Genomic DNA, 16757 nt, shown 5'->3' on the forward strand with positions numbered 1-16757 from the left:
CGCGATGGGTCACGCCTGTGATCCCAGCACTTTGGGAGGCCGAGGCAGGTGAATCACGAGGTCAGAAGATCTAGACCATCCTGGCTAACACAGTGACACCCCTTCTCTACTAAAAATATAAAAAATTAGCTGGGCATGGTGGCGGGCACCTGTAGTCCCAGCTACTCAGGAGGCTGAGGCAGGAGAATGGCATGAACCCTGGAGGTGGAGGTTGCAGTGAGCCGAGATCGTGCCACTGCACTCCAGCCTGGGTGACAGAGCAGGACTCCATCTCAAAAAAAAAAAAAAAAGGATTATTTTTGCTGAATATAAGTGAATCAAGACAAGTATAACTGAACTGCTTTTAAAAACTGATACATTGAAACAATTAGAATGTGAATCATCACAAGGCTGATTTTATATTTATAATGAAGCATATAATGTAGGCTTTAGAACATAGGCTTTAGAGCCAGATTGCCTGAATGTGTCTAGATTCCACCAATTACTAATAGATCTTGACTAAATTATGTAATCTTTCTTCCTCAATTTCCTTTATGTTTTGAAGATCATAGTACTGAAAACATTGCCCAGCACATACTATTCAATTAATGTTCATTTTTTAAATTAATAAATGTGTCATGAAATAAGTTAAAAATTTCATTTAAGCATTGTTGTTTTCAAGGCTTACATATTTCAGAGCATATCTACATAGGGACAGCCTTTGAGATAAAGAGGAATAAAAAGCAAGAAATGAGTCTTTGCAGGTGACTAAATTCTGAAGTGAAGATGTTTTGTAAACCACAGAATCAGTTCGTGGTATAGGACAGCTATAACCAGCTATCCTTTTACATAATAATACTAAAGCGGTTAAACACACCATATCATTTTTTTTTTTTTTTTTTTTTTTTTTGAGACGGAGTCTTGCTCTGTTGCCCAGGCTGGACTGCAGTGGCCGGATCTCAGCTCACTGCAAGCTCCGCCTCCCAGGTTTACGCCATTCTCCTGCCTCAGCCTCCCGAGCAGCTGGGACTACAGGCGCCCGCCACCTCGCCCGGCTAGATTTTTGTATTTTTTAGTAGAGACGGGGTTTCACCGTGTTAGCCAGGATGGTCTCGATCTCCTGACCTCGTGATCCGCCCGTCTCGGCCTCCCAAAGTGCTGGGATTACAGGCTTGAGCCACCGCGCCCGGCCACCATATCATTTTTTACAGCATCATTTACATACTTGAAAGCAGTGCATTAGTGGGGTTTTTGCCAATTCTTTTGATTTAGTTTTTGACCAAATTGACCTTTCTTGAACTAAATGCCAAGCATTTTGCAGCTCTTAAATGGTGATCACATTTTGCCTTAAAATATATGTATTTGTTTATAAATGTTAACCTCCACACTAGATTATTAGCTTTCTCAAAGTTAAGGATGTAGTCTTATTTAATGCTTTATAGGTACCAGAAAAAATGTTTGTTGAATTGGTTCTAGAGAGTAAAGAGTTTTTAAAGCAAAATAATCATAAATGTTATGCTGAATATAAATGACAGCATAGTTTTATTTGTTCATTTGTACATTAATATGTTTATATTTGCTGTTTTTTTTTCTTTCTGGGCTGCCAGATATTTTGTTTGTTTTGAGGCAAGGTCTGGCCTTGTCACCCAGGCTAGAGTGCAGTGGTGCACTGCAGCCTCGGCCTCCTGGGCTCAAGCTGTTTTCCTACCTCAGCCTCCTGAGCAGCTGGGACTACAGGCGCCCACCACCATACCCCACTAATTTCTGTATTTTTTTGTACAGTTAGGGTCTCACTGTGTTGCCCAGGCTGGTCTTGAACTCCTGAACTCAAATGATCTGCCCACCTCAGCCTCCCAAAGTGCTGAGATTATAGGTGTGAGCCACTATGCCCTGCCCTGCCAGAGATTTAATGTGGGCCATAGAAGAGGAGACCATTTTAATGTTCGCAGAGCATTCTTGATTTACTTTTTATAGTTCTACATTTTTAAAGAACTTCTCCAGAGAGTTATATATAATGATAGAAAGTATTTTAATTGTGCTAAAAGTTTTTCTAAAAAATAGGTTTGAGAGTGACATTTAATGTATTGAAAGCAACTAAGGAAAAAACAGGACTATTCTGAGATTTGGGTTTCTGGTTAACTTTCTTTAGGCTTAATGAAAAAATGAGTTAATTACCAGCTAAAGTACTTGGCAGACTACTGCATAATGACGGAAAATTGCCTACTTGATGATATTTGTGAAAATTTAGTGAAGAAGGAGAAAAAGGGAGCCATTTTTTAATTCATTTAATCTTCAAGTGTACATTTAAAGCCTTTTTTTAATGTTAGTAAGAACTGCCTGATTAAATGGATCCTCATAAGTCAAACTTTTATACTGAGAATTTGATCACAGGACATGTGAAGAATAATAAACACTCTTGAAGGTGCTTACGGTCCCAGTACTCATTCCAGAGAACTAGCTACCTACCATATAGCATCCTCTGATTCAGCCTCACAGAAGTTGTCCCACAGTTCACCATCAAAAGTAATGTCCAGAAATAACCAAGGTAGGGTTTCCAGAACAATGAGGTAAGGAATGCAAAGCAGCAATTTAACTGTTGAAAATTATTAAGCAAAACAAAATAAAGCAATCTTTTAAAGTCTCTAAGAACCATCCTCGAGGTATTCAGCAAATAGAGAATTATTCATTCAAGAAAATATACTAAATCTCAGACTACAGTTTCGCCCTGGAGGAGTAGGCCTCTGGTGTTTCTCAGCTCTCTGCCCCTCCTCCTCCTAGCTCTGTGTTGTGGAATCTCAATTCCAGGTAGGCATAGCTGAGAGGACCAAGTCTGTGTTCCCCCAACCAGTCTCTAAGTGAGGCACAGCAAGTCGAGAACACAGAGGCCCAGCCTTCCCCTCCCTGCACTCATTGTAGGGCAGAGGTTCCCTCCCAGGAGAGGTAACCCAGGAAAACCAGGGGCTGCTCCCCAACCTCAAGTGTGTAATTTTACAGCAGGGTGTCACCCCAGGGAAAACTAGTGCAATGGTGCAGGAGCCCTGCCCAGGAGGAAATGCAGATCTTATGAGTGAAGAGCTCCATAGATTTCCCTGAGAGGACTTTGTTTAATTGGGAAAGGGAATGGAGAACTTCATGACTAAATTTGTTGTTGAAAGCAATACAGAGCTTGGTGAAGAGCAATTAAAAGGAGGCTGATAGCGCCATAATATATCAAAACATATTACTAGTGGCACCATCAAAACAACACAGCAGCCAGAAGTTTTAAAGAGAGAACCAGGGAAAGAGCCAAGAATAGCCTTCCTGGGATCAAAGTCAACTGTGAGAATTGAGAAAGCAGGGCTCATGTGCTAGGCTACACCCACTCAGGAGCAATTATAGTAGGATATGGGGTAGACTTGAAAGCATTCTCCGTGCTGTACATAGACCCATCAACACAGGACAATAGCCTCAATGGCACAAGGGGCTTAAATTCAACATCTGACCAAACACCAATTGAACAATAAACTATTCTGACCCCTTACTCCTTGGAAGCCAGGCTTTAAAATGACATCACAGTCATCCCTGGCAGTCTGAAAAACTGTGTATATGCCCAAGGCATTTCTCTGTCAGTTGCCAGAGTGGGAATCTCCAAGCTACTAGTCCCTGGCTGAATGTGTAAAGTGTTTACCACAATATCTAGCATATGGGTAAATTCTGATTAGTGGTAGCTATTATTATTATCATCATCTATAGTCAGAACTCTTGGTTTCAAGTGACAAAAATCCAACTCGTACTAGATTTTGGAAAATAGGAATTTATTGGCTCATGTTATGAAAAAGACCAAAAGTAGATATGCTAGCTATATCCGAGTACTGAAATTGTGTCAATGAAACTGTCTCTATCCATTTCTTGGCTTTACTTTATGTTGGCTTTGTTCTTAGCAAGCTTTTTCCCCTCCTAGTAATATGGCCTACATCTCACCAGCTATCTAACTATAATTTGTTTGTTTTTTTCAAAAAAAAAACAAAAACCTGTCTCTTTTTCAATAGTTGCAGTAAAGTCTTGACTAGAGCTTTCATTGACCTGTCTTGCATTACATACTCATTCATTAAGTAAGTACATGCCCAAGAAAATGAAATGTTCAGCCAGGCGTGGTAGCTCACGCCTGTACTCCCAGCACTTTGGTAGGCTGAGGTGGGTGGATAACCTGAGGTCAGGAGTTCTGAGACCAGCCTGGCCAACATGGTGAATCCCTGTCTCTACTAAAAATACAAAAATTAGCTGGGTGCGGTGGCGGGCGCCTGTAATCCCAGCTACTCAGGAGGCTGAGGCAGGAGAATCGCTTGAACCCGGGAGGCAGAGGTTGCAGTGAGCCGAGATCACACTGTGGCATTCCAACATGGGCGACAAAGCGAGACTCTGTCTCAAAAAAAAGGAAAGAAAATGAAATGTTCTTATTGGTCAGGCTTGGAGCTGGGGAATGGAGACATCTTCAACCAACACATGGACTAAGAGCAGGTAAAGTATGGCTTCCCCAAAGTTAAATCAAGTAGAATATATGGTATATATACTAGGCAGGCAAAAACAGCAGACTTTCAGTACTGCATATGTAATGATATGCATTAACACAACAACATGTAATACTGGACACAGGAAGACAGTTGGTGAATCTTAAATTGTCAACTCACTCAGCAAAAGCCTGTTTATAGAATGTAACTTGTGCCATTTCCAAAGTGAGTAAACAGGTTCTACCAATATTAATGTGCACAGATTGTTCTGTGGGTAGGGATGTTCAATAGAAAACATCCCACTTCAATTTCTATATAATTAAATTGTCATAACACTTGAAAAAAATACAACTGAACTTAATTATCATGAGAAAGATGATCACTAAGGCATTAATTATCTCAGGCAGCATGGTACAATAGAGAATAGCAGTAAAAATCACGAGATACAAATTCTGCCAAAAATATAGTAATAATAATTACCATATATTGAGTGCTTATTCAAAAAGCTTTTATCTGTTTTCTTATCACAACAACTCTATAAAGTAGGTATTATTATACACATTCTATGGGTGAAGAAACTGAGAGTCAGTGGTTAAGTAATTTGCCCAATGTCACACAGCTGATACATGACAGAGCAGGATTTGAATCTGTCCTGTTTGCTACCAAAGCCTTGGTTTTTTGTTAATGGGCTATGGTACTTAACCTCTTCATTCCTAATTTCTAAAGTAAGAGACTGTGATTTAATTATCTTTGAAGATGCTTCTCAAAAATCCAGTGATTACTTACGGGTTTGCCTTTAATTTCTCATGATTAATTTTGGGTATCTTTTAAGAAGGATTTTGAATCAATTAGAACACCCCTCTATTTTTACGTATGTCTTTAATCATGGACAAAAAAAAGAATGTCACTGTTTTGGTGAGAACACTCTTCATGTGCATGTCACAGTCAGTACTCTCTGTGAAACCACAAAGGAAACTACATTTGACAAATGTTTTTCCATTGGGACCTCACATACAAAGAATAAATTTTGGCAAAGACAAAGGTGATTAACGTTAGAACAGGAAAAAAGCTCCATCTGTATTTCTGCACTCATGTACTGGTTTAGTGAAGTCTTATGGGTTTGCTTATTGTTTGTAGGGGAGGTTTTTTGTTTGTTGTCTTACTGCAATTCTGCCAACCACGTATCTCTTCATTCTTGCCGAGTCTTTTTTTTTCACATTTGAATCTGAATTCATTACTACTTTTAAAAGCTGTGAAAATGTACTAACCTGCTGCAAATAGCTTTACATAGTTTAAATTTTTGTACAAGACGAAAATAAAAATTTGAACAACTTTTCTGCTTGAATACTTTTAGGTATTCTGTAAACTGTGAGAAAAGATGTAAAGGAAAAAAGTAATATTCATTTTGCTGTGTAAAATGTATTCATTCTGTGTAAAGTAAAAGTGTATTTATATAGCTTATTTTTTCAGAGGTGGAGTACATAAAAATTTCTCTGAAAACTAAGCAGCATTAACTAGATGCTAGTTACTAATGTAATAATAACTGGAGGGTGTACAGTGTAGGGATTAATGGTGGGTCCCCTGGAGTAAGAATATCTAGGTTCATGTCATAGATCCTTCAATTACTAAGTATAGGTCAATGTCCAGACATTTAATTCCTCTTAAACTTTACAGTTTCCTTATCTATAAATGGGGGGAAATAATAGTGCCTCCTTTACAGATTGTTGCAAAGATCAAACAAGATAATGCACATAAAACACAGTGCATGTTACATAGGAGGCACTTGGGTTAGCTTTCCTATTCTACCATTAATAACACTACCAGTACTATTACTCTGAAAATTACAGGCATCTTGACAGAGAATCAGACCCCTAAGAACTCATCTGTTCATATTAGTGTCTGCCCTTAAAACACAGTGGGTTAGGAATTATACTGAGCATGTAAGTTTTAGCTAGCAGCTCTCATTTTCTGTAATTTAGTCCAGAATTTATAAATATTTGAAAAATTTCACAACTATGCTCATGGGAGAATACAATGAATATTGATATTACATTTAAGTTTTCTTTGTTTTAAATTTTTGTGGGCTTTTTGCATAGTATGTTATTGTAGAATATTTCCATTTTTCCTTCAACGAATACTTATTATGAGACTATGATGGACCAGGCACAGTGCAATATACAAAGTACTAATGTAAAATTTGTAAGACATGTTTATTGCCCTTAATACCCTTAGCGGGTTCAAAGCTAGTGACAGAACATAGATATATAAAGAAATAATTTTATAAGAAAATACTATGCTAGGCATAATAATGGCTGTTATTAAAAAGTCAAAAAACAACAGATGCTGGCGAGGCTGTGGAGAAAAGGGAATGCTTATACATTATTGATGGGAATATGAATTAGTTCAGCCACTGTGGAAAGCAGTTTGGAGATTTTTCAAAGAACTTCAAACAGAGCTACCATTTGACCCATCTATCCTATTACTACATATATACCCAAAGAAAATAAATTGTTTTACAAAAAGACACGTGCTCTCATATGTTCATCATAGTACTACTGTCAATAGCAAAGACAGAATCAACCTAGGTGCCCATCAATGGTGGATTGCATAAAGAAAATGTGATATATATATATATATATATATACACACACACACACACACACACACACACACACTATGTAATACTGCACAGCCTGAAGAACAAAATCATATCCTTTGCAGCAGTCAACATGGATATAGCTGGAGACCACTGTCCTAACCAAATTAATGCAGAAACAGAAAACCAAATACCACGTGTTCTCACTTATAAGTAGGAGCTAAACATTGGGTACTCATGGACATAAGGATGGCAACAGTAGACACTGGGGACTACCAGAGGGAGGAGGAAGAAAGTGGAGTGTGGGTTGAAAAACTACCTATTGGGTACTATGCTCACTACCTGAGTGATGGAATATATACCCCAAACCTCAGCATCATGCAGTATACCCTTGTAACAAACCTGCACATGTACCCCCTGTATCTAAAATAAAAGTTGAAATGATTTTAAAAAGAGCTAAAGAAATAATTTAAAATTAAAACTTTTGAGGCCCCTAATTTTATGTCCTCTTTATACAGTATTTCTCTATGAAGAATTCTGTATTTCTCTGTTTGTTAACAACAATTAAATATAGGCAGTAAAAAATACAGGTGTTCGTTATACCAGTGTTTTCTCAAAATGTGGTGAAAAGCTAGGTTTTTGTTTTTCAATTCATTGCAGACTGATACATTTGTAAAATAAATTTTAAAAAAAGAACTTTTTCTCACTATGGTCAGAGGAAAATGTTAACTACTGAAGAATGGTCAAAGAGGTGCAGTACTGCTAGCTTTGAAGATAAAAGAAGAGGCCCAGAAGCCAAGGAATACGGGCAGCTCTAGCAACTGGAAAAGTACGGAAATAGATTCTTTTGAGCCTCTAGAAAGAAATTCAGTCCTGCAAAAATGACTTCTAATAGAACTATAAAATAATACGTTTATGTTGGTTTAAACCATTACATTTATAATTCTTATGGAAGCAATAGAAAACTAATATTAAACACAAGTTCTCTTTACTTGAGGAGTATATGTGGAGAAATAAAAGAAAATAAGAATAACTTTCCAAAGATGACCCAGAAGAGCTAGGAATAATTTTTTCAAAAGACATGCAAAAGTCATTGTTCCAAAGTGAATCACATACTTTCCAAAACTAGCTCTAGTAAAGAGAAAATTATTCTTAGAATCATCTCTGGAACTGAGTAGGTAGAATTCACTTCACCTGAAGAATGAAGGCTGGATTTAAGGTTCTAATAGGCAAGAGGAAAGAAGACTAGATGCTGAGTAATATCCACAACAGAAATACTGCTAATCCCATAAAAATATATACATGGTTTTCAGATTACTGTAGTAAATAATATTTTGGAAAATAGTGCCCATCTTTTGTTTGGCCAAAAAAAAAAAAAAGGAGCAAAGTAGAGACTCTATCAAATACTTCTCTAATGCCTGCCAGAAAGACACATGATAAATTCTTCCTGTTTATTCGACAAATATTTATTGAGATGTTTCTATATGCTGCTATTCCCAGGACATAGCCTTTGCTACATATTCATATCAGAGGCTATCGGTGGCCAGCAAAAATAAATACTGCTCCTACTTCATGAAGCTTATAGTACAGGTAGACATTAATCAAATAATAACACACATTGGCATTGAGTTAGAATGCATTGAAAGAGTATTATCTGATGCCGTGAGACTGAGTTGAAGCTTAAGCTAAGACCAAAAGAAGAGGATGCCTTAACTAAGCAAAGGAGAGAGGAAATAATTTTTTAAGCAGAGAAAATAGTATGTGCAAATCCTTGTGGTGAGCAAGAGCTGAAAGACCTATGTGGCTGAAAACAGACAGAGGAAGGCTGATGACAGAATGAGACCAGAGACTCAGATAGAAGCCAGACTAAGCAGGGCTTCATAGATCATGTTAAAGATTTTGGCCTTGATCTTAAAAGCAGGATGGAGGTGGCATGATTGAATTTGCACTTGGAAAGAACCACTCTGGCTACATTGTGGTATATAGATTATAGGGGAGCTAATGGACTTGTGCAATAGCAGTGTTAGGAAACTATTGGAATAGTCAAGAGATCTTAGTAGATTCTTAGGATTATAGCAGTAGATGGAATAGTGTATACACTTTAAAGTAATGTTTAGAAGGTAAAACAAAGAGGATATGGTGATGACCTCGATGTGGGTCATGAGGAAGAGAAAGAGGGAGGGGGTCAAGAATGCCTTAGAGTTCTGACCTTTGGATCTGGTATATGGATGATGGTGCCATTCACTAACCTAGGGAGCATCAAGAGAGCCCTCTTCCTCACAAATCAGCCAGATGGTTTAAATTTTATTGTAAATAAGAACTTCTAAAAATAATTGAATTGGATGACCTTTTGATAGCTCATGAGACAATCCAGAAAAAGCAATATGCTGTTACTTGTGGTAGTTTTGTGACACCACATGCATTTCATTGTATCTCATAACTCAAGTCATAATATAGTCCTTTCTTAATACAATTTACCCAATTGCAATACATTTGTAATGAGTTAATTCTACTTAATTATCTCAGCTTGTCAATTTTGTAAACTTAAAAAAAAAAACATAGAAACGCACCAATTGACAGAAAGAAGGGAGGGATCAAACTCATCAACTGTAACCATGCAGTTCTTTACCTCAACTTATTTCAGGTATCTCTTATTCCTACAGTGAAGTGCTGGTGCTGGCTCCTACCAGTCCTCAAAGAGCAAGTTGTTAAATGTTCAGGAACTTTGTGAATTGGCTGTTAATAGTTTGAAATTGGCCACAGTGGAAGTACTAACACTACAGAAACTGGAAATCACAACAGAATTGGCAAACACTGTAAAATAGAGCTTCCCCCAACCCCCAACAAAGCCCATTGTTAAACATTTACCAACACACCAGTCTTTGTATCCTTTAGAACTGTGTTATTTGAGAGGATAGCCTAGATACATAAAATACTGGAATGAGATTGACTATAATCTCACTGATTGAAGAATAGTGCTTATTTTCCTTCTCCACATTCTTTTTTTTTTTTTTTTTCTTTTGCCTGCCTGGAAACTGATACCCTTTCCACATTCTTAAATGTCTTCCTTTAGGGTTGTTTGAACCCCCTATCCAATTCATTGCTGGATATATTTGATGTTTCTACAGAACTTCATTTGTGAAGATATGTTACTTTTAGGCATTAGTCTAGTGATTTTTTTAAACGTTTTTCTTCTTTGTTAGATTGCCCAGATTAAGAAGTATTTCAGTAAGGTGGCAAAGTTTTAGAAATTACTGAATCTGGTTGATAGGTATGTAGGTTTATTATACTATTTTCTCTAGTTTTGTGTGTAAAATTTTTTGTAATTAAAAAAAAGAAGAAGCAGGTGGCGACAGCCACAGCTTTCCCAGACCTGTCCTTACTGGGTCTTCAACTTCCAGTCTCAATCCCACCAGCTGTTCTCAAGATCTGAGATAATGTGAGCATTGCCGTCTCCTCACCTGGCCTGATTTACTAACTCTCTATTTTGATTTAAGTGTTGCAACACCTCCTTCTTCCCCTGAAAAACCCACAAGCATTTGTAGATTTTATTTATTTTACAAAGAATTTAAACCTTCAGACAGTACCTACCATATCCAGATTAGGGTACTTTCTTCGTACTAAAACCACAAAAATACTGAAAAAAAAAAGTCTTAAAAAGCTTCAGTAACAACAAAAAAACCCCAAAGTACAGTGAGTGCATAGATTACAAGAAATTGGGAAGAGTAAAAAAAAAAAAAAAAAAAAAAAAAAGATTTTTAAGAATTTTAGTAAAAAATGAAGAATAAAAGGGCCAGAACCAGTATCAACATGCTAAACACTGGAGAAACAGAGAGGGATGAGGGATCAGCAGAATTACATACTAAATCGAGGACTCTTCAAGTTCTACCCTAAAGAAAAGAAAGCTTTAATGTTAGGCAAGAACAAGGTTTTTTTTTAAAAAAATGTAGTATATTGTTATAGATCATATATCACAGTACAAGAAACATAAAATTGACCCAATTGTAATATATCAGTGAAGAAAAAAATAATTTAGAAATCAATTTTTTTAAAAAAAAAGATCCACAAATTATAACTTAAGAGAAAACTATCAGTATCAAAAAAGGATCACATAAATCATTTTATGGATTAGAAAGCTGAAGTTCAGAAAAAGTGAAGTAATTTGGCTAAGGTCATGTCACTCAGCTAGTTTAAGTGTTGCAGCCTGGACGTGAACTCCCTAGATAACTCTACAACATTTTGTTTTTCTGTCTTTTTCTGATATAAGTGAAAATCCAAAAGTAATTTTTAAAATAGCCGGGTGCGGTGGCTCATGACTGTAATTCCAACACTTTGGGAGGCCAAGGTCACTGCTTGCCTGGTGCTGATTTCTCTGAGTTCAGAGGAGGGAGCCTGTAGACCTGGGAACCAGGTATCTGAGGACGAAGCACCCAGTAATAGGTGCTGGCATCTCAAGAAAGCACATTGAGATTGGTTCTACAAGTGTTGGAAAACCTCCAAATTGCAATCAGCTGCTACTACTAGCAGGCACTGTTGCTGTCAGAGTGAAGAATTGTTGCTAGAGTGAGACTTAACAGAATTAAGAAACCCATCTGAAGGAAACAGCAAATTCCTTCTTCCTTCTCTACTTGTGAAGTATCACGCTGGTCCCTGTATTGGCAGAGCCTAACAGGGAGACACAAATGCTTGCAGAATTCCAAAGAGTCGGTTTGAAGCCAAGAGACAGTAGCTTACTGTCTTGGCCTTAATTGTAATACGACTGGAAGATAATAGAAATAATACTTTTGGTATGTATAATTGGGTGCATGTAGACATTTTCTGGGATACTACCTACTGGGTAGACATTTGGTCTTATTGTAAAAAAAAAAAAAAAAAAAAAAAAAAAAAAAAATTTATTAAAACTATTTGTTTCTCCTGATGAAATTAGTAAGAGCCACTTAGGGTGTCTGTATAATGAACAGGAAACTATGCAAGGGCCTGCTCTGAAGTCTGCTTAGCTGAGCTTAAGACAAAGATCACAGCAGTAGTGGCTGAGGGTTGCTCTATAGTAACAGCAAACGTGCTTTGGTCAGCTGAGGCTCGGTTTCTTAAAGTCTTAGAGTCAAATAAACCGTCTAAAAAAGAATCTTACCAGGACAGAGCAATCAGGCCTTGCCTCATAAAACAGGACAGTGGCAGAAAAGGGTGTTCTGAAATCATGGTCACTCACAAGAGAAATACAAACATGGTTCTTCACTTAAGCAGCCATTTTTGTGCAGTTCCAGGATCAAAAAGAACATTCCCATTGTATTAAGTTAACAGGTACTTATAGAATAATTATCACAAGTATGCCCAGCACTTTGGGAGATGAAGAACTAAGGTTCTTAAAGACCTTTACATATTTCTCATGTTATGTTCATGTTTTGTCTTTTTTTTTTTTTTTTTTTTTAAGGATGTTGAAGATTCACAAAACCACACTGGTGAGCCTGTTGGAGATGACTACAAGAAAATGGGAACACTTTTTGGTGAACTGAACAAAAACCTTATCAACATGGGCTTCACAAGGATGTATTTTGGTGAACGAATTGTGGAACCAGTAATAGTCATTTTCTTTTGGGTTATGCTGTGGTTCCTTGGCCTGCAAGCCCTTGGACTAGTTTCTGTTCTTTGCCTTGTTATTATTTATGTGCAACAGTAAAACATGGCTGAATGGAATTGTTTGACATTTGGTAGCCATATATGTAATTGAAGAAGTTATATGTTTCATTTTTTGACAACCGAAAAAGTTTGCCTTGTTTCAAATTGTGTGCTGGATGTTTTGTAAGTAAATTTATACATGGATGTTACTTAAAACTAAACTCTTGATCATAACAGGGTTGAATATATATTTTGAATATACATTAGCTTATTCAAAACTCTTGTTTCACTACTATGATCTCTGTCCCCTTTATACACCTCTATCCTCATACCAAATCTTAACTAACACCACCAGAAAGTGAACAGGGAAAATAACAGGACATGGAATTCAAATCAAGCAATCTAGTTCTTACAAAGAGTTCCAATAAAACATTTTAGAAGAAAAAGGATGAAATAAGCTACAAGTAAGTTTCACTTAGAAAACTGCTCCCCACTAACCCTCCCCACCAAATAATCCCATATTATTTGGGAAATATTTGGATTTCAGTTGTCCCTACCCAGCCTAAACTAAGGTAAATGATAATTAGCATACACTACCTTAAGATTGTGATGAGAATCAGTAAAGATAGAATGTTTTCTAAGGGTTGAAAATAATATATTTATTATTGCTGGGGAAAGTTCCCAGGTTAAATATAACTTTTTTAAAATGTAACATTTGGACCTAGACCTACTTTAGTATATCATTTGAAGTTTCAGACAATTTGGTGCTACTTTTTGTGAGTTTTTAAAGTCTCATAGCCTAGTTGACTTCACCCTATGCTAATGCCATATTTTCTTGTGTCTAACAAGTTGCATATTTTTTCCTAGAGAGACATTTTCAGTATATATTTTTTAGAAATTTGTAATTTTATAGTTCTTTCATAACAATTATTCTAAGTTTTAAAACAATGTATTTCCTATCTTGACATGGATTTTTTCACAAAAACAAATTATATTTTACTGTTGTTTTCAAGAAAAAATCAGATCATTTTTCTTTGATATCTATATCAGAAAGTGCAATATTAACAGTATAAAACTAAATGCTTAAATTTGGAACTTAGCCAATTTTGATAATATTTTTCTAAGACTAAAGTCATGTCAGCAATTGGCTAGCCATGTTATTAAGGTGTCTTAATTCAGCATTTTTAGGTTTTATATTGAAATTTGCATTTCTTTAAATATTTGAAAATGGGGAATGGCTTTAGTGATATTTTGGATTTTGTTAGAGAACCTAAAATCTTTACACTTTCATCTCAAAGACTATAAAGGAAAGAGGTAGTTAAGATCATTTAGAATTCAAGTTAAATTTCAGAAAATTGGGGCAGTCAGGCATTTTTATCTTTGGTAGGGCAACAAGTAAAACATGTAGAGTGCTCACTATTCCACTTTTTAAAGCTTTTACCAAATCTTATTTCTAAAACTCTGTGCATTCTCAGTGTCTTCTCATTCTGAAGCAGAAAATAAGGAAGAACATTCAACTTAGATTTCTAAAATCAGATAACCCTAAACAAAAATGTTAGTCGGGGTCACTAAAAAGTATTGTGCATTTATATAAATACAGGCCTTTTGAAATTTGACTTTTAAAAAGCAAAAGACTTTGTACGATATCATTGTGTTTTTATTGCGTTTGCAATATTTTTATAGTAACCTTTATGAACTCAGTATAAGTGCAAGTTGTTTGAAAAGGTGTTTTTATTAGTGCACAGTAGAATTGTGAGGTTTTCAGTAGACGTCATGAGATTTTGTATATCTCCATAAAATATAAGTACATTTTTTTCTAATGCTACTGGAAATTTTACTTTTCCTTTGGAACACATCAACAATACTATGTACAAAATAATAGCTCTGGTTCCACCAGTACCTAATGTTGAAAACATTTTTAAAGTAATTTTTAATAGTAACTATTTAGTATACTATCAATACTATGCATCAGCACACTGGTGTTAATAGGGTATATATTAAATTATATAAAGAAATAAGATATTTTGCTGTTATTCTTTCTACATATATTATTATTGGTTGTTAGTACAGTATACCATCAAATATTTGCCTTTGATATGAGAAAAAACAAACTTTGCCTATGTAATGGAAATAAAATATTTTCTTTTATGAAATAGAATGCAGATTATACTAATATCCTGAAATAAAACTGGTAATTTATTTGGTTCATGGTATAAAGAATTAGATTGGGCCAGGCGCAGTGGCTCACACCTGTAATCCCAGCACTTTGGGAAGCCAAGGTGGGTGGATCACGAGGTCAGGAGATCAAGACCATCCTGGCTAACATGGTGAAACCCCGTCTCTACTAAAAATACAAAAACTTAGCCAGGCGTGCTGGGGGGCGCCTGTAGTCCCAGCTACTCAGGAGGCTGAGGCAGGAGAATGGCGTGAACCCGGGAGGCGGAGCTTGCAGTGAGCCGAGATCGAGCCGCTGCACTCCAGCCTGGGCAACAGAGTAAGAGTCCGTCTCAAAAAAAGAAAAAGGAATTAGATTGAAAATTATTCTCATCACAAATACAAGCCAGTTTTAGAAACTGTTATTGCTTATGAATAAAGAAATAGAAGTTACAATGCTAAGGTTATTATATAATGCATACTCATATGGCCAGCCTGTAATTAAAAAAAAAAGATCAAAGTCTACAGATAAACAGACTGTAGATGAGTAAATCCATTTTTCTTAAAGTAAAGACTGTATTTTGTAGAATTCTGTTCTCTTATACCTTAAGTTGTCATGGGCAAGGTATTTTCCCATTCCTGGCTACAGGCAGATCATTCTTAGTCCAGTAGTGTGCTGGAGCGAGCTTGCACCGGCTTACAAGAGCCAACTGTGAACATTTTTTCTGGCTTCAGTGCTGTCTAGTTGGTAGTTTGAAATTGGGCATGGTGGGAGTATTTACACCAAAAAAATTAGTAAACACTACAAATCAGATCTTTTATTTTCCCTTCAAAGCCAGCTGTTAAACATACATGAGCACACCCTAGAGGCCACATTCACATGTCTGTTCCTACAGATATGAAAGTAAGGAACAGAACACATTTTGTGAAATAAAGCATATGAGGTAAATCCCCCACCCAAAACTGCATCTGGATCTTTCCCTTGTGGGTATTATGGTCCATGGTTGTCTTCTGACCAACAAATCTCTGTTTAATCATGTTTTGACCACAGAAAATCTCTCTAGGCTGTTACCAAGCTGCAGATCCACTAAAGACTCTCCAGGCAATCAGGAAAGGTGAAAGTTGCAGATTGATAGAGGAAAAATTACAGTGTAAGTAAAGATCTGTTGTAATATAGAAAGCTCAAAATAGTCAAAGCCAGGTATGGAGCAATCAAAGGCTATTTGTGTGGTTCATAGATGATGTTTTAATAGTTACTTCACAAATGTTTATTAGTTTCAGGCTTTTTCAATGCTCTCATTGCCAATTTATGACTTTACAATTAAAGGGAGAAGAAGCAAAAAATCAAGACGACCGGGGTGGTGGCTCACACCTGTAATTCCAGCACTTTGGGAGGCCGAAGTGGGCAGATCACCTGAGGTCGGGAGTTTGAAACCAGCCTGACCTATATGGAGAAACCCCGTCTTTGCTAAAAAAAAAAAAAATACAAAATTTGCTGGGCGTGGTGGCAGTTGCCTGTAATCCCACCTACTCAGGAGGCTGAGGCAGGAGAATCACTTCAACCCGGCAGCCAGAGTTTGTGATGAGCCGAGATTGTGCCATTGCACTCCAACCTGGGCAACAAGAGCGAAACTCCATCTCAAAAAAAACAAGAAAAAATTAAATAAGATTTTCATGCCTGGTAATAGAGTTGGCCAAAAAGAATATAAACTTATTTACAAACTATGGCTTCAGGAGTATTGGTGGATTTGAGGTCATTTGCAACTCCTGTTTCTCTACCCAACATTTAATTTTTGGTATGCGTTGGGAGTTCAGTCCAACAGCCTGCTCTCACATCACTCCACACAGCAACTTGGCAATGTCACCACTCCCATGGCTGCAGAGTTACCATTTGCACCCTAACAGCTCCCCAATTTGCATCTCTA

General features: G+C 36.7%; 1 protein-coding gene across 1 annotated transcript in view; it reads left to right on the forward strand.

Moving 5' to 3' along the window:
* Positions 1–14831, forward strand: part of FAM241A (family with sequence similarity 241 member A) — a 40442-nt gene extending 25611 nt beyond the window's left edge. The window contains exon 2 of the mRNA XM_005555695.5: positions 12494–14831. Within this exon, the coding sequence (XP_005555752.1) occupies positions 12494–12739 (246 nt within the window). The 3' untranslated portion in view covers positions 12740–14831. The remainder of the gene's footprint in view (positions 1–12493) is intronic.
* The last annotated feature ends 1926 nt before the right edge of the window (positions 14832–16757 follow it).

Source organism: Macaca fascicularis, chromosome 5 (assembly GCF_037993035.2).
Source record: "Macaca fascicularis isolate 582-1 chromosome 5, T2T-MFA8v1.1".
NCBI classification, from domain to species: Eukaryota; Metazoa; Chordata; class Mammalia; order Primates; family Cercopithecidae; genus Macaca; species Macaca fascicularis.